Genomic DNA, 20,625 nt, shown 5'->3' with positions numbered 1-20,625 from the left:
ACTATAAGACGAACAAAGCTTCAAAGCTTGACACTTTAAATGCATGTTGCATGGGGATTAATACCAGCTCTCAGACATTCCCTCCTCTATCTCACTCTCCTTTACTACATAAAGTTCAGCTTTTGGACCCTCCTTGATTGTCTAATTTTCCTTGTGAAAAAAAAAAAAAAAGTATTAAGACCCTTGCATGACAAATTACAGTAATTTAATTATCCCAAATTCGTCTATAACAGTAATATTATTTCTTTTGAAGATATTAGATAAAACTGAAACGACAAAAGAGAAAATATAGTAATACTAAACTAGTATTTAACTATATTAAACTGGTTTAAGTTTGATATCTGGAGTGATTATTAGTATTAAAGTATATTAAACTGGGTTGAGGTTGATCCTCTTTAGGATTCTGAGAGTGTGACATTCTTTTGTTCTTGAGCTATTGTTCTACGGTTAGAATTTTAGAGCTCCTCTATTTCTTTTTGTTTATTTATTTTTTTGTAATTACCGTGTTATTGATGTTAGTTTAAAAGTTCGTGATTCTGTTCCACGATACATACCTAAACAAACTTAATATGACACAATATCTTGCCACAAGTCCTACACCATAATTAAGTAGCACATGGATATGCAAAATTCTTTACTTAGTGTCATGGTAGTTGTCAAATATTAATTTCTCAATGATTATGGAACATAAACTATGATGTTAGATATGCAACCGATCGAGATAAAAGCGATTTCCAATTATAGGGCCTCAAGCATGACCGGGAGATGATAAACCTAAGAGACAACGAGTATACACAAACTATTATTGAAATTTAACAGAAAAATAATAATATGGTTTTTGTTTTTTTGGCGCATTAACAACAGATGGAATCAGTTAAACAAAATATCTGGCAATTAACTGAAATATCATAAATTAAACTTCCAGTATCTCAACCCAAAAGTATAAATCTATATTCTCTGTCTTCTTATTCTTCTTCTCTTCTTCATCTTCAGCTAGCTGGTTCAGTCACTGGTATTTTGGTGGTGTCGAAGCTTTTTTCTGGACAGACCAGTTGGTCTTGTAACAGAATTAGATATAGAAAGCAGAGCTACAACGTAGCTCTACACTACTGATCACCACCATAACTAGGTCTTGATCTAATAACATAAAATTCATGGAATTGCGTAAAAAATTCAAAACATTACAGAGATATTTACACTTCAAACGAGAGATCTCCCAGCTCTTTCATTCCTCAATCATCTGCTGCTTTTACTTAAAGTTAGTGATAATTGATAAAATAAACATTCTATCAACATTATATTAATGCTTATTGTTTCATCGTCTCCTTGAATGATATAATCGAGTAATAGAAATCCAAAAATTGAATGAGATAATTAACAGTATTATCGTTCGATTTTAATCTCGTACTTATCTCCAAATTGCATACTTCAAATTGGAGTTTAAATGTTAGACATTTTCGGTCTCAGACGATCTAAATTTAGGCATACAATCTGGAATATACTATCTCCGAACATTTTTGTATGTAAACCATTATTTTTTTTGAATTATGTAATTTCAAAACTGTTAATCAAATATAGAATATGGGTCAGAATGATATGGAGAGTAGGACCCAAACAAGTACAGATAAATCCAAAACTCTTCACTGTTTATTCTTTTCTCAGCGAGAGAGCATTCTTCTAGCTAGCTAGCTCAGTTCAGTCCTCAGTCAAAAAGCTTCTTCAACCCTATCCATCTTTGTTGGCCTAAAAAGACATAGAAAGCCACCAAATAATTTGAAACACAAAGCACCCTCTCTGCTATATTTTGCTACAAAAGGAGCGTTTGAATGAGATCGGAATATTTACAGTTACTTGGAATACACCCTAACCCATTCTCTCGCGATCTCACTTTCTCCCTCAAACCAATAACGCTCAACTTGTTTGAAAGGAAAGTAAAAAAGAAAAGCCATGATCCATAACGTACTAATAATCTGTGTTAGGACGCCATGAGATTTGTGTCAAATGATCGAAGTTGATTAGGGTTTACGATCTTTTCTCTTCTTTCACCATCAACGCCCTTTAATATTTATAACATAAGGGAACACAATGCATTAGGGAGTTGTGGTATTTAATTAATTAATTTTGTTTTTTTAGCTAAGCGCTCTTTTGGTTAAAGTAAAGCACTCTCTCTTCATAAAGCCATATTAAAAGTAAAATATGGCATTATCTACTCAAAAGGGCCGCTCATTTTGTGCTTTGAAGCTTCAAATAAGAGCATCTTTGGCGGATACGTGGCCATGTGGGTGAAAAGCAATATCCAAACTAAGAGAAATAGTTAATAGAATTATACATAGTACGTACTACGTAGAGTGGCCAGCCAGACTTTAAAGGTTAGAATGCAGAAAAAGTTGCTCAAATTTTGACATGACAGCCTTGTTTATGTAAAGGTGATGGAATTACACACTCCTTTTTCCAAAAGTTTTCGTTGCTTTTCCGCTTGCTATCTGAAATGCTCTTGTTAATCTTATAATCTTTCGTATTTAGGCTCAAAAAGGGGGCATCATATTGATTAATATTCATGAGAATAGATCACCGAGCAACTAGATGAGCTGATAGATATCTTCTGCTCCTAGCTGCAAAGCTATAATGAAGACTCGTGCATGCTTTCAATTTGCAGCTGGTTGTATATGTATATTGCTGAGTTTTCATGCACTTGAAAGATTCAAAGCATGCACGAGCTTTAATTTTGCTACACTTGCAAATTAACTTAAGTGGTGCTATACATTTGATGATACACATTATTAGCTCATTTACTAAGAACTAAAGCTTTTAGGATCAGTATGTATTTTGTGTAGTATCAGAGCGTTATCGTTTCGTAACAGGTTCTGGACCCCTGTATTGAATCGTCCGATCTCCGATGGCCCCACTTCCTCGTTGGTTTGCAGCTTGCACGATGAGACTGCACCTGCAGGAAAGCGTTAATAGCTGAAGTGATTGTTTAACGGTGACCGGTCCAGTTCTGATCATCACTACCAGCTCCGCTTTCCCAGGATCTGACTGTTGCAGAATATTTTTGGTTTCTTCTCTAGTCTGATTAGCTAAGGAAGTTGCTTTGCCTATGCCTTTTGTATATGTAGTCTGATGAGAGAACTTGTAACCACATAGTGGTGTCTATAGCCACACACGTACTTCAGTTTGTATTATAAATAAAAGCATTTTGCATAAATACAAATCATTTCTTAACCATAGTTGGTCCTGATACACGGGGGACTAAGAACTTGCCTCTTTCTTTTGCATTCAATGATAATTTACAGATAATTAACAGATTCATGAGGAACAAATTGAGTGAAACAGAATATATCAATAGGTGTTCCAACTTAACAGAGATGAATTTCCACTGATTATGAATCTACATATTCGTACGTATTCTAATAATCTAATTGATATGATACATTTCTATCTTCAGTATTGTTGAAAAATAGAACTGCTATAAGGTCTCAACTTAACTTATAGCATGTTTGATGATGATAGGTGATGTATTATTATGAACCTCAGCCTTATGTGGGAAGTCGCAAAATTGAACGGAAAGAAAACAAAGACAACTATTAAATTGAAATTGTTGCAAGCTAACTTACAACCATTAAAAAAACAAAAATAATGATTCAGTCATCTTCGCTCTCTGATAAATTTCCTAGACAGTTATTTTGCAGTAGAGGAGCAAGTAAGCTCTCAACAGAGGATCTCAGCTTCCGAGTTTCCTCAAGTACTGATGATCTAGCAGCCGCGCAAGCCTTTGCATCTGAAAAACCAAGCGTCCATCTGCCATCAACAATGTGATTGGACTTCGCTGCATGATATCCTCTAAATTTAGTACGGAATTTTGGTTCGAACTCTCTTATCTGAAGATGCAACCATGTTGGATGGTCCTCATCTACCTTCGGCTGTTTCAAATGAGAAACAAAATCAAGCATAATAAAAAGAATAATAAAAAGAAAGGCACATCTACAATAATAAAAAGAATTTCAAGCTCCCATGATACTTTGTTGGAGCCATTACAATCCTTTTCCTTTACCCCCATCAAGAGGTGATAAAAAATAAAAATAAAAGTAAAAATAAATGTGCACGGCCTCCTCATCTGTTGTTTCCCACTTGAACATAGAAACATGATTTCTAGAAGCTTAAACAAATTAAGCATATTTCTATCCTAATATTTCTCAGTCCTATCTGCAAAAACCGGAATGCAACAATGTCACTAACTCTGGAAATTGCAGATTTATCAGCCAATTTGTAATATCATATTTTCTACCAAAATCTGAAACTAGAAAAAATCATATCCTAGAGGATAGACACTGGAAATTGCAGATTTTTCAGCCAATTTGTAATATCATATTTTTTACCAAAATCTGAAACTAGAAAAAATCATATCCTAGAGGATAGACAAGGCACATCAGAATTCTACTTCAAGCCTATCAGAGCAAGTGATTGGACACCGATCTGGTATAGTGCAAGACTGCCAAGAATACCAGCCATAACCATAAGCCTAGTTATTGACAGAATCAAACTGAACTCATTACTAAATCAGTTTTATTGACCCTGTCAAGCTAAAATATACAATTACTGAACCGAACTGTGTTGATAGTAAAACATAGCTATGCCAATGGCATTATTTTTAAACTTACATTTGACCCAGCCAATGGTGCAATAGCAAGTACCGTTCCTCGATGACTGCGGAAAGGATGCTTCTCTGCAAGAAGCAATTTTCCTGATGTTTTCCTTGCCACAGGTATCAAGTAGATATCCCGAATTCCTGCATTGGAAAATGCGATTCGACAAGGTATTCCAGATCCTGCAAAAAATTGTAGGGAGTAACAGAATATAAATAACACAGAGATTGATCTGGGATAATATTCAACTTCCACTAGAAAAATACCCACCTAAAGGAACCTCTGACCCAAAGCTTGCAGATGCAACATCTGAAGCATGGGTTTTGCCAGAGTCAGCCACTGCACTGCTTAAGTTCAGCATAGGTTCTTCAAGCAGTTCTCCTTTGAGAATACATGATTTAAGCTGAAGATGTAGAATGAAAACCTAAACATGCACACAGGGGAGCTTCAAAGAGTCAACAAAAAACTGGAAGCAACTAATCAAGACAAAAAAAACTGAGATGCTAAATAAGTTTTCATAGAATCAATCAAAGTACACCAAATACATGCGGACAAGACGAAGTCTAAGAAAATAATGCACAACATCACATTTGGCAGACCAGTACGGAAAGCGTGGCATGCTTTTATAAGTATGAAGTCAAAACACATCAATGTCTTACTCATATACTGCACACATACAGAGAAAATATCACATATAATAGTGCGAATCACTAAGTTCAAAGAGAAAGGCAAATAATCCAGCAATTCAATTTATGGAGCAGCAATAAGAACTTTCAAGTATCTACTCCTCAATGACACTTCATTTTTTGACATGTTTTGCTCAGGTATGATTACCAAAACTCCAGCAACAGAAACATTTCATTTAGGCAATTTGTATCTTTCATTTATTCATTCTTGCCTCTTAGCATGAGTTAATTTTGACAGTTCGACTCCATATTCTGACATTGGAAGCTCATACTAATGTGATCCATAGAATATAACCTATGACCAGCAAGTCATGTTGGACACCATCATGGATTCATGGAACCAAACACTCCACTGAGTAAAATTTGATTTCAGAAAGTTTATTAGTAGATCCAGTCCCCATATGGCAAACTGAAATTCATCTCAGTGTTCAAAAATCTAAGCCAGCAAGGAATCATCTCTCAAACATAGAAGTTGAACACAAACATAAAAGTTCATCTCAGTGTTCAATAAATGATAATTACCTTCACAGTGTCAACCATCCTCTGCCACGCAAGGTAGGACGTTGTATCACCTGCAATATGCGTACAATGTAAGTTACTTATCATGTAACAGATTACTTTCTGAAGCATCACAACAGACAAAGTGCTATCCTTTTCAAAAAAACGTACCATCAGTATTTTGTTGGCTAGAGTCGAGCTCTAAGACAAAAAAAGGATCTTTACATTGGGATGATTCCTCCAGAGCTGCAGGCAGCATCATAATAGATTAGTTGCATTTAGTAAGTTATCCATATAAGATATCAAATAAATCATGTCTTTTTCGTATCCTTTTTATTTTTTTTCCAGGAAGAAGCAGTTGCCAATGTTATAGTAACAAAGTATTAACCCTCATCTTAACAACTTGAACTTTGGGTAATAGTGATAAGCCAACAAAACTTAAGATGATATCAGAGAGAGCACAAGTTCATATCCTGCAATTGCAGCCCTCTGAATTTATGAGAGGATTGTTAAGAATCTATTCCCACCACCATCTAATGATCCAAGCTTTTAGAAATAAGGTTAACAAACAAAGAAATTCTATGGTATGAGCACGAGATCTTGTGTTCGAATATTTGCAAGTGCAAATCCCATGGTCTATATAGAGGACCATGTGAAGACCAACCAAGATGTTAGGAACATAAAAAGATAAAAATTAGTACTGTTCCTACTACATTCTTGCAGCTTAACCTTTGTAAAAATCCTTGGAAGAAAAGATAAGGAAAAAAAAAAAACTTTAAGAGACAAAGATACCAACGCTGTCCCCAAAAGAAACAAATGATGCATCCATATCTAAATAACTGAGATATGACCAAAGTACCTGCTTTACAGCCTGCCCATTCATTTCTTAAGACCTCTGGGATATGATCAAACCAGCATCCATCAAGTTCCTTCTGAAGGTATTCACGAGACTGCTGGTATGAGGCCTGTCCAGATAAACTAGAACATATAAAACTTTAGAAAGTTTGGGAAATGTAACTACATGAAGGACAAGATCGTCAGGGTAAATGTGCATTTCAAACAAAGATCTAATCCTGCCTCAAAGACCAGTCAGTCTACGTCAAACTCTCTACAAGTTTATTGGCTACATATAGGTCGGAGAAACTCAACCTTAAGGTTTGTAATGTCAAAGTCTGAGCATCTTCAGACCTGAAGCTTCAACAACTTCTCACTGAGTAGAGAAAAACTAAACAAAAACAAACTTTTTTTTTTCCAAGACAAGTTCTTATGCCTAAGAAAAACAAAGAACAAAAATTATCTTCTTGCGTTCATCACTAGTTCACTACAATCATTGATGGAAGCTAAGAACAAGAAGGGAAACTGCTAATACACGACCTACCACGAATGGTTTGTTTTGCCAAGAAGAAACAAAAAAACTGTGAAGGTAGGGAGATTTCATAGAAACATATCCACACACAATAAGCATTATCCATTTCATTCTGGTTTGCGATTTTTGATGCCAGCATTCTTTCCTTGCAATTCAATAGAAGATTCATATATGATTAATAAATTAGTACTTTTACCAAATCAGCTGAAACTTACGTTGAATAGCTGGGTGTTATGACAACCAAGACCTTTTCCTTGAAAAATCAATAGCTTCCGCAAGAACCACCCTGTATGCCATTGTATTAGTATAGAGAAAGGTGGTTGACTTGCTAAAACCTTCAATAATGCATTTAAAATCTGTAAAATGAAAATTCAGTTCATTATGACACTGAAAGCCACATTAAATTAGGATACATAGGGTCACAGTTCAAATAGTTAAATTTAGCTGACTAAAAATAATTAATAAATGGAGATATATGATTTAGGCAAGAATCATCAAAGATTCCGTATACCTGATCCCTATATATCACAAAGATATTTCCAGTATTTCCATCTGTTGCCTGTTAAAATACAAATAGAATATTATGAATCTCCAACGTAAATGTTGGGTAATTCTACGTCATGGAATTTTTCATGTGACCTCAGAACTGATCACAGAAAATAGAATTTTGTATATTACAAAAAAAAAAAAAACAATTTTAATACTCACAAGCATATGTTGCATCCCACTTAATCCAATCATTCGAAAGAGCAGTGGATGAAGATCTGTATCAATGGAAAGAGATATGCAAAACACTCAGATATTACAAACAGTGAAGAAAAGTTCAAGGTTGAAGAAACATTGTCAAGACTGATAAATTGAATTTATGCATGAAGATCTATACAGAAATGGACAAGTTAGTACCTTTTGCTTCTGCTAAAATAAATAATACAAACAGTGAAGATAGCAATAGACTATAACTCTCCGAGAAAATATGAGCTAGTATTCCATTCCTGCACCAGGAATAGAATTTATAATAAGTACACTACAAGAGAACAATACCCTGGAAAGTTCCATATGAGAATAAATTCTTATAACTTTAGAGTTGCATGAGCTAAAAAAAAATTAAGTGCAACAGAACCCTGACAAAAGTTAAAGAAGTTGTTTCCTTTCCTTCTTTTTTTCTTTTTTTCTTTTTTTTTTCTGCAGGAGGTTATAACTTATAAGAACAAGAAAGCCTGTAACAACCTGTCGACAGGGATAGTATCTCTCGGGCAGCTAATTCTTTCTGCTCCTTCAGCCTCAGAATCAGAAGATTCTACCTTTTCCATGTCACTCAATTGGTTGAATATAGATTTAGCATCACCAATGCTCTCTGTTGAGTCCCTTTCAATACAGACTCTCACACTTGAGGCCATGTAAGGATATAAAATGACTCCAGCCACAGAGTTGAACATGCCTTTTCCACCAATGACTTGAAGCAGACGAGAAACAGTATAGAAAGACGTGACTACAGATAAATTTGAGCCCTGAAGCATAAATGAAATGCTGAATGAATACACCAACAAGGACAAGTATAATTCAATTGACAACTCATGCAGCATAAAAGATTTAGTACTGGCTTTATCTTTCCTTTTGTGATTGTAATTTTCTACATGTTAAGTGTTTTTTACTAATTTGATTTAAAGTATCTGTTAAGTGTTTTTTACCAAGTGTTTATCTCTATTGTTTCAGTTTTCAATTTGTGAAAGGTGGCCAACAAAATCTAGCAATAAAGTCGGTACAGGGTAAAGCAATTAGTAAAAGCAAACCAAGCAAAAACATCACTCTATTAGTCTATTGCAAACCAACCACATAAATTAGTCAATCATATATAATGATCCTTATAAGGAAACAACTATGTCATGCAATGTGGAAGTTTTACTGTTTGCATAATTTTTTTTTGCCAGGAGTCTTCCAACAAACAGTATTATTTGTATCTCATGAAGTAGATAAGAAGGCAAAGCAATGGATCGAAGAAAAAACATCTCACATTAATCTGCGTCAACTGCAGTAGTGGAATTAGTACGGGAAAGACCAATACTCTAAGAAGATTTTCCATAACTACTCTACTCAAACGGGAGTCACCGATACCAAGCATATCCTTCAGGTAATACAAATCGTCGATGATCTCATCCGTTTCCAAAAGAAGTTCTTCTCTCTTCTGATATGTAAGCCTCCCACTGCATCAGTGTTACACGGTTCAACCTTACATGCACATTTCAGTATTTCACTATCAAAATTTGTTTGTCAACAAAATAAATAAACATACTTAGTAGCCTGGACAAGGGAATCTAGATGAAAGAATTGCTCTCTTAAGCTTGCAACCAAGTCTGAAAAATACTTTGAGACTGGAGGACCAGTTATATATTGATAAACCATATCATCACTAACTGCACAGCCAAAAAGAAACCAATCCAAATTACCAAAAGTATACTTGCAATTCAAATGTCATGCTGCTCTTCTAGTAGCAAATAAGGGAGAACAAACGACAGGGAGATAACAGAGCCATACCATTATATATACTGAGAGTTAATGCACGGATAGCTGTCTGAATCATCTTTTCCCGGTGGTGGGAAAATTTGAGAGCCTCATAATACAGGGGAAATGAAACTACAGCATCCTGCAATTGAATGAAGAATTGACATAATAAGGCTTTGCAACTCAGTCATGCACACATAATATAGTTCCATACTTCCAAATGTCATAAACAATTTAACCTCCACTTAAGGGAAGTAAAATTTGTGAGCATCCTTTAGTTGTTTATTAAAGACTGAAATAGTGAAGGCATTTCCTGTTACTCACGACTCTTTTTCCCACTATGAAATGACCATACAGAGACCCACAAAAAAAATATATATATTATTCAATCCTGGGTGATGGAAAGAACACAAAACATGGCTCCAATAGATGACTGGCAAATGGCAATACAAGACAATGAGAAATGATAACCATGTTTGGACCAAGCTTTGATGGACCTGCCCTTAACCACTAGGAGAACAAAAGCATGATAACGTGGAACACATAAATAACCATAAAATTGCATTTTCTGGTCTAACAGGCTCAATCCAGTGAGGGCCTGAAGCCAAATACTTAAAAAAAAATCTTCAATAACGGGAAGATAAGATTAACACTGACATTCAAAGAACTGCATAAACATGTAAATCAAAAATTAAATTGAAAAACTTTACTTACCCCATGAACCTTCAGAAGAAGGCAAAGTGTGTCCTTGTTTAGTTTATTGCTCACTGCTCTGAAAAAATAAATAAATAAATAAATCATAAGCAATGACAAAAGCAAGGAAAAAGAACTTCAGCATTATTTCAGAAAATAAGAGTTAAAACATACACAGAGGGCCCTTCTTAAGAGGATCCATTTTGAATGACTCACGAGTGTGTTGATTGTTTACAAGTATGATTTTTAGATGAAGCTCCTAAACTTAGGCAGTTAGGATAATTGGACCACAATGGAGGATGGCCCCAAAACCGTGATCCATTTTGGTTATCGTTAAAAGGAATCCCTCTTAAGAAGGGTCCTCTCCACACACACACACACACGTGTGTGAGAGAGAGAGAGAGAGAGAGAGAGAGAGAGACCTCAAGAAGGATACATAATATAGTGCTAGGTCTCCTTCAAATTCAAACTCATGTCCAATAATGCTGTTGATATAGTCATTGCTCAAACAATAATCTGCATCAGAAAAACCATCAACGCATAAGTTCAGGGCTTAAGAATGCCTTGAAATGATGAAATAAAAAAGGATCGGAACTGACAATAACAAGATTTTTTTCATGTACAATACCAACTGGTTTCCCAACATGAGTTGGTCCTCTGTAGCAATCAAAGAGTTATTGTAAAAGAAATTGAATTTAGGTTCTTACAAATTGAATGTTCACTATTCATGTTTTGAATCATTATACTCAGATACTGGAGCAATGGTGCCTCAATTCTTGATTTTCTACTGATCTTCAGCACACGAACAAATTCTGCTAAAACTTGGTATTCCATAAAGCATCTGCATACATATTACATATAACAATTAGAATACAAACAAGAAATTGAAAAGCGTACCCATAGAGAAGCTTTACCATGAACAGTTCATACTCGAAAATCAGTGGATCTTGTCTATCGCCATAAGTAACTAGCTCCACTATGGACTGTAGTAAATCTATGACAAATTCCTGGTAGAGAGGGAGCATAGCAGAAACAGAAAAGAGAGAGAAATATGAGTCAAAGGAAAAAAAATAAGTTGACAGTTTATATATATTAAATTATAGAAAAGTCAATCAAGTTACCCTGTTATGCCTATCCACAACTTTGATTTGCTGCAGTTCAATGATTATGTGTCTGCATCCACAAGAAGATCCAAACAGGTATTAATAATAATAATAAATGACGATCATGACAATCAAATGAAATTATGAGTGCATCTTTGGCATAAAGCTTATATCCTCTCCAATTCTTCTCACACATGAGTTTATACTTGACTATTTCAAAAATAAATAAAAAAGTTTATACCTGACTCTTTTTTTTTTTTTTTTTCGAATTTACAAGCAACACCATACTACTTCCATGGTAAAACACAATCAGATACTATCCTGCTAGCAGAAAACTTCACCCTATAGCTACAATGCAGTCTCTCTCTCTCTCTCTCTCTTCTTTTTTTCTGTCTAAGAATACAATGTAGCAACTTCATCCTAGACCCCAATATTTCAACAAATCGGGTTTCCGAATAGGTTTGCTGATAAATTCAGCCACTACTACCCCACACTCAAATGTACATCAATTTACAATTCTCGCATCAGTCAACAGCCAGTCCCCTTCCCTTGTTCATGTCCTCCATTCCCCTAACCAAAACTCATTTGCTACACACCAAGCGAGTCCAAACCCCCCAATTACAAACAAATTGAGCAAAACGACTCCCAGTTTTACCCAATTCCAGCAAAACTTGACTCAATTCAGACCAAAATTAGACTATCTCTCAGTCAGTCGGTAAAGCGTGGATGCAATTATGAATGCCGAATCGAAAAGTCGGACTGGAAACTTACTTGAAGTACTGGAGAGAGAAGCGATCGATGGATCGCCAGAGAGAGCGCCACATGATGAGACCGAGACTGAGACTGAGAATGATCGAGGATCAGAAGCGGAGGAGGATCTACCAACCTGTCTACTACTCTAGCTGGGCATAGGAATTGGGGGTTGAAGATGCCTTTGGTCTTCGATTTTGATGGTTTGGTGGATTTGCTTTTTTTTTTGTTCTGTTTGTTTTGCCCAACCAACTGTCAACGGTTTCATTCTTTCCCTTCCCCCTGGGCTTTTCAGCTTTACTCTTTCGTGTTCTCAACGAAACGCACCGAATCATACTCGTTTCATGGACCTTGGTCCATGGGCCGTCGCTGGGTGTGATAAGAACTACTACTAATACAAATTCCACTGGCCCAGAGACCATAAAATGATGATTAGGATAGGATCTGTTTCATAGCTTGGTGGATTAATTGTGTTACCACGATGATGCTAAATCAGAGCATGAAAAAAGAAGTGTTTTTTTTTTCAATGGTAGAACCGCAGCACACATTAGTAAAGTGGGTTCATATGTATCAGCTCTCATATGCATATATTTCATGCACAAAAGATCACATTGTGATTTGTAGCTATATAGTATTTGATCAAAGTGGGTGTTACTCGCCAAATTTTTGTAGTTTTTATGTTTTATTACACAGTTCTATTATTTTTTTTTGATGGTAATAGGTCAGCCCTTTCATTAATATTCAGCAAGCAGTACAAAAACGAAACACCCCTATGGGGTCGACAAAAAGAATCGTTCCTTAGAACCTCCTGAAACCCTATTCTAGAAGAATAAAACCCCAACAAATCCCTAGTACACCCACCTTTTAGGAAGTCCACGCACCTTTATTCTTACAAAAACCCAGAAACCTCGAAGCAGACATAAAATGGTTTCAACTAAGGCTCCGGTTTTTGCAACCCATACCAAAATCAAATTAAACTAGCCCTAGAAGGTGACGTGTCACCTTCCAGCTCTCCCTCCATAACCGGGAGCTCCTTCACAACCTCATCTGCCCCCATCTGCATAGGCCCTACCTCCTCCACAGTGGCAGTATCCAACGCTTCCCTTGAGGAATCAGAATTCAAAATTTTCCCTCTACGCTTATACTTACGTATCTTCTTCACTGCTTGTTCATCTGCATGCTTAATCTTATTTTTGCTTCCCTTAGCTCGTCCCCCTTTCTTCTTCTTTGGTGAGACCAGAAGCTTACCATTCTTGTGTTGGACAATCAAAGAGACACTCTCCCCAACCTCCAGCTTCGACTCGGGGAAAGTTAAGTACTTCTTCCCAAGGCGATCCAAATAAAATGCAGCCTTTCTCTTTCTCCCCACCGGGACCAATTGCATGGATGAAAACTCCATTCTTGAACCCTCGGTACCTGTCGCAGATAACCTAGGGATCAAAGTCGCGGACTTCGAGGCGATCTCCTGCGGAACAACCAGCATTGGAGCCCTCAGCTTCAAGTTCTCCATGGTGTGGATCACCGGTTCCAAAACCCTAGGTATACCAGACAACATGGAAGGCATGAACTCGACAGTTGTCGACGGTGCATGGTCGCCCGTCCCACCAGCTACCACCAAGACACCTTGTCCAACAGACCCCGACCCAACCTCCAGATCGGCAGTGCTCAAACACAAAGACTTGTCCTTCAAGAAAAAACCAGTCTCTGTCCCGGAGTTCAACGATAACCCGGCCATGGCTACTGCCGTACATCCAGTTTGGAGTTCCTCCTTCTCTCGGATTAAGAGCTTGTCACAACCAGTGGCATCATGAACAAAAAGCCCATAGTCCCGGCAAAAACCCTTAACCTTCTCGAAGATGAAGGTTAACTCCGGTCTCACCACCGGTGAGAACTCAAACACCTTCCAGACCCGGACCCGACGCCGAACATCAAACACCACCTTGATGCGCTGTTCTTCTTCTTTCCTCTTCAAAGCGTTGTGATCCACTCGAACCATCATCCCCAAAGAGGCACCCACCATGGCCAGCGCCGTCTTGTTCCTCAGAGCAAAAGGAAGCCCCTTCACAGCTACCCAGGCCTCCAACAGATTTAGAGGCACCTCCTCCACCGGACTGAGGCCATCGTATTCTCCCACCACCAGCATAGTATTCCGATAAAACCAGGGGCCTCCACGCAAGATCCGGTTGCGCACACCTTCATTCTCAAATTGGAACACAAAGCGCTCCCCTGCATCCTGAATGGTCAGCCCTGATCGGATATTCCAGATCGTGGAAATAGTACCCTTGAAGCCGGGCAGCCTTGCTTTCGGCACCAACAAACGGCCCACCATGTACCAGTTCCCATCCTGAAACGCTGCAGCCCCTGCAGTCCCCAACGCCACGAGGCTCGAATCCATCTGGAGCCCTGCCTCCTCAGCCTCAAAACGGATGTCAGCCATCGAACAAAGATGAGATCTAAAGGAGAGAAGTGAGATTTGGAAATTTTATCAGTGAAGAAGCCTACACCGAGAAACCCTAGCAGAGACGGCTAGGTCTAATTATTACTCCCTCCTTTCCATTCGTAAATATACTTTGAAAAAGAATCTTACAGTTCTATTATTTAATTTAGGGTATTGGAGAAAACTAATTACTATTCATATATAAAAGATATTCTCTACTAGATTATCGCTCAACTAAAGGTGTATTTACAAATCCTTTCTCTAACTAGTTGTTGAGCCCGTGCGTTGCTGCGAGGTTGGTTTTTGCCTCAATTATTTGGCTTGTGTGAGATTATAAATAGTATAAAAACCACATAGAGAGCAGCTCCTTCTTGTTCAGGGTCATCAGATGCCTCCGATTCCGAGAAATCGGTCAAAACAATCGACTCTAATTTGGTCTTAAATTTAGGATTTCCTATTGTTATATTGATCTCACATAGTTCTAGTAGTATTGTAGCTGAACTGACATATCGCAAGTTCTTTTCTTCGTAAGTTCAAAGTTTCCATTTCAAATAAGACTTTGTTATCCACTCGGTAAAAAATTTGGCCATCTACAAATTACTTGAGACAATGTAAATTCCAAATATAAGCAATTCAGATGTTCACAACATGCATTTATCACACAATGACAATACATTATGGCTTACGTACAGTTTTGCTAAGCTTTCTTCATTATTTAGCACTTTAGATCTTGTAAGCATCTGGCAGTTCAGGGTTACGTACTGGGGAGATGGGTACCAGAACCAATATACATGAAAATTCACTTTCAAAGAGCTGGTAATTGACTTGAGGCAATATCATATGAAGCTTAAAGTTGAAAACTAAGAGACTTCATGATGAATATAAGTGAGAAAAAGTATGAAACCTACTTCTCTAGAAGTCCGAGGAATACAAATCACCTACTAACACAGAATTTAATCCCAAGTATCCCTACAACAAAGTTCCTTATCTTGGGCATCTCCTGACTTTTGATAAACCCATATAGCAATTATATAGTAATCACAATATATATTTGACACTTGACCATCTTTTCTATTGAAACTTCGATTCCCTCGGAAGTTATAACTACTAGAAAAATTGATCTTTCACCGTATTTCTGGTCTAATTGGTCTAATGGTTAAAACTAGGGGAAATTACTGGTCCCCCCTTTAACTTTTGGTGCGTCGACAGTTCAGTCCCTGTTATTCCAATTTTAACAGATAACTCCCCAAACATTCAAATTTCACACAATTTGATCCAAAATGACAATTTTACCCCTCACTTATTTTTTTTTTATATATCTAATATACACACACACACACATATATACATATATCTACATATACATACATACATACATATATATATATACACACACACATATACATTATATATATACACACACATATGTATAAAATTATACATATATTTATATATCTACATATACATATACATATACATATACATATACATATACATATATATTAGGAAGGTTCTGAAGAGGACGTCCGCAACCCAGAAAAAGTGCGGACGTCCTCTTCAGAACCTTCCTAATATATATGTATATGTATATGTATATGTATATGTATATGTATATGTAGATATATAAATATATGTATAATTTTTATACATATGTGTGTGTATATATATAATGTATATGTGTGTGTGTATATATATATATGTATGTATGTATGTATATGTAGATATATGTATATATGTGTGTGTGTGTGTATATTAGATATATAAAAAAAAAATAAGTGAGGGGTAAAATTGTCATTTTGGATCAAATTGTGTGAAATTTGAATGTTTGGGGAGTTATCTGTTAAAATTGGAATAACAGCGTCTGAACTGTCGACGCACCAAAAGTTAAAGGGGGGACCAGTAATTTTCCTTAAAACTATATATCAAAAGCCATCTTTTCTATTGAAACTTCGATTCCCTCGGAAGTTATAACTACTAGAAAAATTGATCTTTCACCGTATTTCTGGTCTAATTGGTCTAATGGTTAAAACTATATATCAAAAGGAACTAAAATAGCGACAAAAGACTCCTCGACACCAACAATGATCAGCAATTCTTGAACTAATAACCCACATGATATACGTACCTTTAGCCTCTATAGCTCTAATTCCAGATTGAGTGATTTACCAATAAGGTAAACTGCTCCAGTTTAATACCCACGTGCATAGGCAATTGCATGAAAGACCATGCGGTCTCTTTATTTGTTCTCCGGAATGAATTAAACACTAAAGTTTTCGTTAATTACAAAATTGCCACCGCATCTTTAAATTTATCAGTATTTACAGAATTGCCATCCTTGTTATGCAATAAAAAATAAAAAAAAAATCTACATCATTTTTCATTACTGAGGCTCAAGCCGCTCAACCATTTATATCTAAACCAAGGCAATGTTTATACACAAATTATAATAGACACCTTCAACTTTGATAACAAAAAATTTTCAAGGTTGATTTGTACTACATCAGTATATTTTCTCCTTTGTTAAATTGTTGGTCTTTGCTACTGATCTTCATGATCTTGAATTTTTTGCCTGTCCATAATTTCTCCTTTTTGTTTGCACTTACATAGTTAATGTCTTTATTATATGGACCTTTCTCCTCGTAGGCATTGTGAAACTGCAAATGAAAACATTTGAACTCATTAGATGCAGTGAGTGAAGTACAAATATCGTCATTCAAAACACATAGAAAAATTGTTATCGAGCAAACTGGATGATTACTACTGAGTTCTAATAGATAATTGGATTGCTACTGAGGGTTAGTAGAATTGATTATGTTACTGAGGGTTAGTAGAATTTGGTAATTGCTACTGAGGGTTAGTAGAATTTGGTAATTGCTACTGGGGGTTAGTATATTGGGCAATTGCTACTAAGAATAAGTAGGAAATTGGATAATCTTACTCATTATTGGTTGAACATGGGTGACTACTACAGTACTACTAACTGTAAGTGATATATTGAGTAACTATTACTAACTGCAGTGATGCGTTTCCTACTGAGGGTTAGTAGGGAATTAAGTAATTGCAACCAAGGATCAATGGGGTATATGGTTAGTGTTACTGAGGACAGTATAGAACTGGGTAAGTGTTACTGAGGATCGGGACCAGTAGGGAATTGACTACGAGTCTAAGAAAATGGATGCTACTAAGGATCAGTAGGAATAAGGTAATTGCTACTGCAGGTCAGTAGGAATAGAATATTGCTACTGAGGATCAATAGGAATTTAGATAATGTGAAATTCTTAAGAACTTGACTGTCATAATATATGCAATGGTAAGAAGACGTGTAATGAGAAACAACCTTGGCCACATAATACAAATTAGAAAGTCTAGCAAGAATAATCCTTGAATTAACCAACTACTCTATGAAAACAGAGTTATACCTGTAAACCTAAACACGAACACCAGAGCATCAATTTATGAACGATTAAGTGAAATCAAATACATATCAGCGACAACACCGAGAACAAAATCGAAAACATATTTCAGTGACAAAAAGTGTAAAAATATTAAAGAAATGAACAATTCATTGTGAATTCGATAGAAGTAAAATTGGGATATTCAATATGCATACCTCAAATTGTCAGATTTAGGAACCAAACTTCACGTTTGAGTGAGAATTTCAAATTCGCCAGCCCAATTTATGTCGATCTAGATGAGGATCTCAATCTAGTCATGGATCTCGATCTAGATATGGATCTCTCTCTCTCTCTCTCTCTCTCTCTCTCTCATTGTCATTTGTCTGCGGCGTTTAAGCTTAGGTCTTGTTCGGTGCCCTCCCCTTTCTTTTAGTGGTGGCAGTGCCACCAAACAATGGCTGAAAGTCGGCGTCGGAACTTACAAAGACGGAGAGAAGAGAAAGAGGACACATGTATGAGACTGGGGGAATCTCCCACTATTTTCCTCTATTATGTGTCAAAATATAGATTCAAGGACATTTTCGTCAATAGAAAAAGAAGAATAGGTCCCGAGCTGGTTTTACTCGACCGCATGGGCTATCCAAGCTCACCCGCCTCACTGCAAGGAAATGCGCTTCTTGGGTTTGGCGCAAGGGAATAATTGGGCTGTATTTGTAGTTTTGGGTAATTTGCTATTCCAGATTCTACTGACCATGGTAAAAATTTCCAGGTCAGCGAGATGCATACTACCGATCTTACAATATTTAGATCATATTGTGACCAAAAGACTAAAATTGTAATTTCAGATGCTACCAACCTTACAGTATTGAGATTCTTTAATTTTTAGTGACCAAAAGAATATAATTGAATGCTTTTATTTTCTGATGAACAATTAAATCCTAATGAAAGCCATCAAAAAGTCTGCATTCACACCTTATGTGAAAAGCAAAACTAATTAACCTCTGCCTTGCACTTTAAATTTCTTCAATTGATCCTCACAAAGTATACAATCTAATACCCCCAATTCATAAATGCAAGGAACAACAGAAAACAATGGAAACAAAAAGCATGTACCATATACAACTGCCTTTTCTTCATCAGGCTTCCTATCTGCTAATTCAAAGAACTCATCAAGCGAGTGGGCCATCGTACGAGCCATAGAAGCAGCATTTCTATTTGGTTGCAGCAAATAGTGTTCGCTTGAAGTACCTTAATAGTAGACAGACCATGAATTGTTCTCCAAGGATTAGTTTTGTTCAACATTGCTTGAAAACAATGGACTTATCACGAGTTATCCTAGAGCAACTAGGAAATCATTAAATATTAAATTGAGTGCAACATGGATCTAGAAAATAATCTACTTAGATATCTAATGTGATAGTGTATTTAGCATTGGATTAGCAATCCATTATTTGGACTACAAGAAAGTCCTAAACTGTACGTGATGCATTAGGATTCTAAAGTACAGTACTTGATCCTTAAGGAAAACATTTATGGGAGGATTCCTAGGGCTTGTATTTGTATAAATAAGAGGGTAGGGTTTCTATTATCACCACCGTTTTACAAGCATTGAGTTCTGCCCATTCAGAAGCTACAGTTAGTGACTAGCAGAAGATTTCAGCCTCGTTTTGATCCTTGTTCTTGCAGCTGCATCAATGGCTTTAACCATGGACATCAATAGTATATTTTGATCTTCTAAAGATGTTGTAAACTTGTAATTGTGTTGTTTGAATGACATAAGTATGTGAGCTTGTTTTGTATTTGGTTTTAACAGCTTTTACTCAAAAGTGGACCCGGGTACGTTGAATGGTTTTTCTTCCTTTCTTGATCATGCTATTCAAGTTCTATCGGTGGCTGGAGTTAAACACTTAAACTCTTGGTTGTTATTATGTGGAGTAATTGGAAAGAACGAAACTTGGTAGTGCATGGGGGTCAACCAAGACCTGCAGCCATTATTTATGAGCAATGTTATTGTATTTGGAATAATTTGCTTGCGGTGCAAGTACCAGAGCAGGTTGGTACCACGTCTACTCACATTGTTCAAGCTAGTTGGTCTCCTCCATCTCAAGGTATGATGAAGCTAGCTTAATTGCATCTATCCTTGATAATGGAGCTTAGGTTGGTTTGCGTTGTGTTATTAGGGGAAGTGATGGTGAGTTGGTACATGCAGTGGGTGAACGGTTGCAAAGCCGTCTTAATTAAGCCTTGCGCTAATGAGTTGCAGGCAGTGATTTTGGAGCTTGAGATGATGGTGGAGCATGGTTGGAGGCCTGAGATGGTGGAAACTGATTGCTTGGAGGCTGTTAATTTGATAAATGGGGAGGAGGATTGCATGCCAGTGAAAGGAGTGTTAGTAGAAAAGGTTAGGCTCCTGATGGGGTCTGTGGAAATTCAAAGTGTTCATCATGTTTCTAGGGTGGCTAGTGGTGCTGCTCATGGTATTGCTCAGTTTGTAACCCAATTAAATGGCCGTCATAGTTGGTTAGGGGTTGAGCCCTCTTGGTTCATGAATGTCA

At 36.7% G+C, this 20,625-nt stretch overlaps 1 protein-coding gene across 2 annotated transcripts; it reads right to left on the bottom strand.

Moving 5' to 3' along the window:
* Positions 1-3,556: 3,556 nt before the first annotated feature.
* Positions 3,557-12,485, bottom strand: LOC133720827 (protein TRANSPARENT TESTA 9-like). Of its 2 annotated transcripts, none has more exons than XM_062147308.1 (20): positions 12,260-12,485; positions 11,507-11,558; positions 11,316-11,392; positions 11,093-11,226; positions 10,808-10,901; positions 10,407-10,464; positions 9,726-9,834; positions 9,484-9,604; positions 9,205-9,394; positions 8,421-8,701; positions 8,097-8,185; positions 7,902-7,957; positions 7,705-7,752; positions 7,409-7,549; positions 6,687-6,792; positions 5,999-6,073; positions 5,852-5,901; positions 4,914-5,067; positions 4,659-4,825; positions 3,557-3,920 (listed from the first exon to the last, which is right to left on the bottom strand). In XM_062147308.1, exons 1-20 carry the CDS (start codon positions 12,310-12,312, stop codon positions 3,642-3,644), a joined length of 2,334 nt encoding a protein of 777 aa, XP_062003292.1. In that variant the 5' UTR covers positions 12,313-12,485; the 3' UTR covers positions 3,557-3,641. The 2 variants fall into 2 exon arrangements, with proteins under 2 accessions (XP_062003292.1, XP_062003293.1); XM_062147309.1 differs by having other exon boundaries at positions 11,300-11,392; positions 12,260-12,279.
* Between the last annotated feature and the right edge of the window lie 8,140 nt (positions 12,486-20,625).

Source organism: Rosa rugosa, chromosome 7 (genome assembly GCF_958449725.1).
Source record: "Rosa rugosa chromosome 7, drRosRugo1.1, whole genome shotgun sequence".
NCBI lineage: Eukaryota > Viridiplantae > Streptophyta > Magnoliopsida > Rosales > Rosaceae > Rosa > Rosa rugosa.
The sequence above is the reverse complement of the archived record's forward strand: the minus strand, read 5'-3'. Positions and strand labels throughout refer to the sequence as shown.

Bases quoted from the DNA above. Each gene is read 5' to 3' on its own strand.
- LOC133720827 (XM_062147308.1), bottom strand. From the start codon at position 12,312: ATGTGGCGCTCTCTCTGGCGATCCATCGATCGCTTCTCTCTCCAGTAC. The intron at 11,227-11,315 runs GTATGAACTGTT...ATATGTATGCAG, and splicing joins CAAGATCCACTGATTTTCGA to ATGCTTTATGGAATACCAAG. The intron at 7,550-7,704 runs GTATACGGAATC...TTCATTTTACAG, and splicing joins TTGTGATATATAGGGATCAG to ATTTTAAATGCATTATTGAA.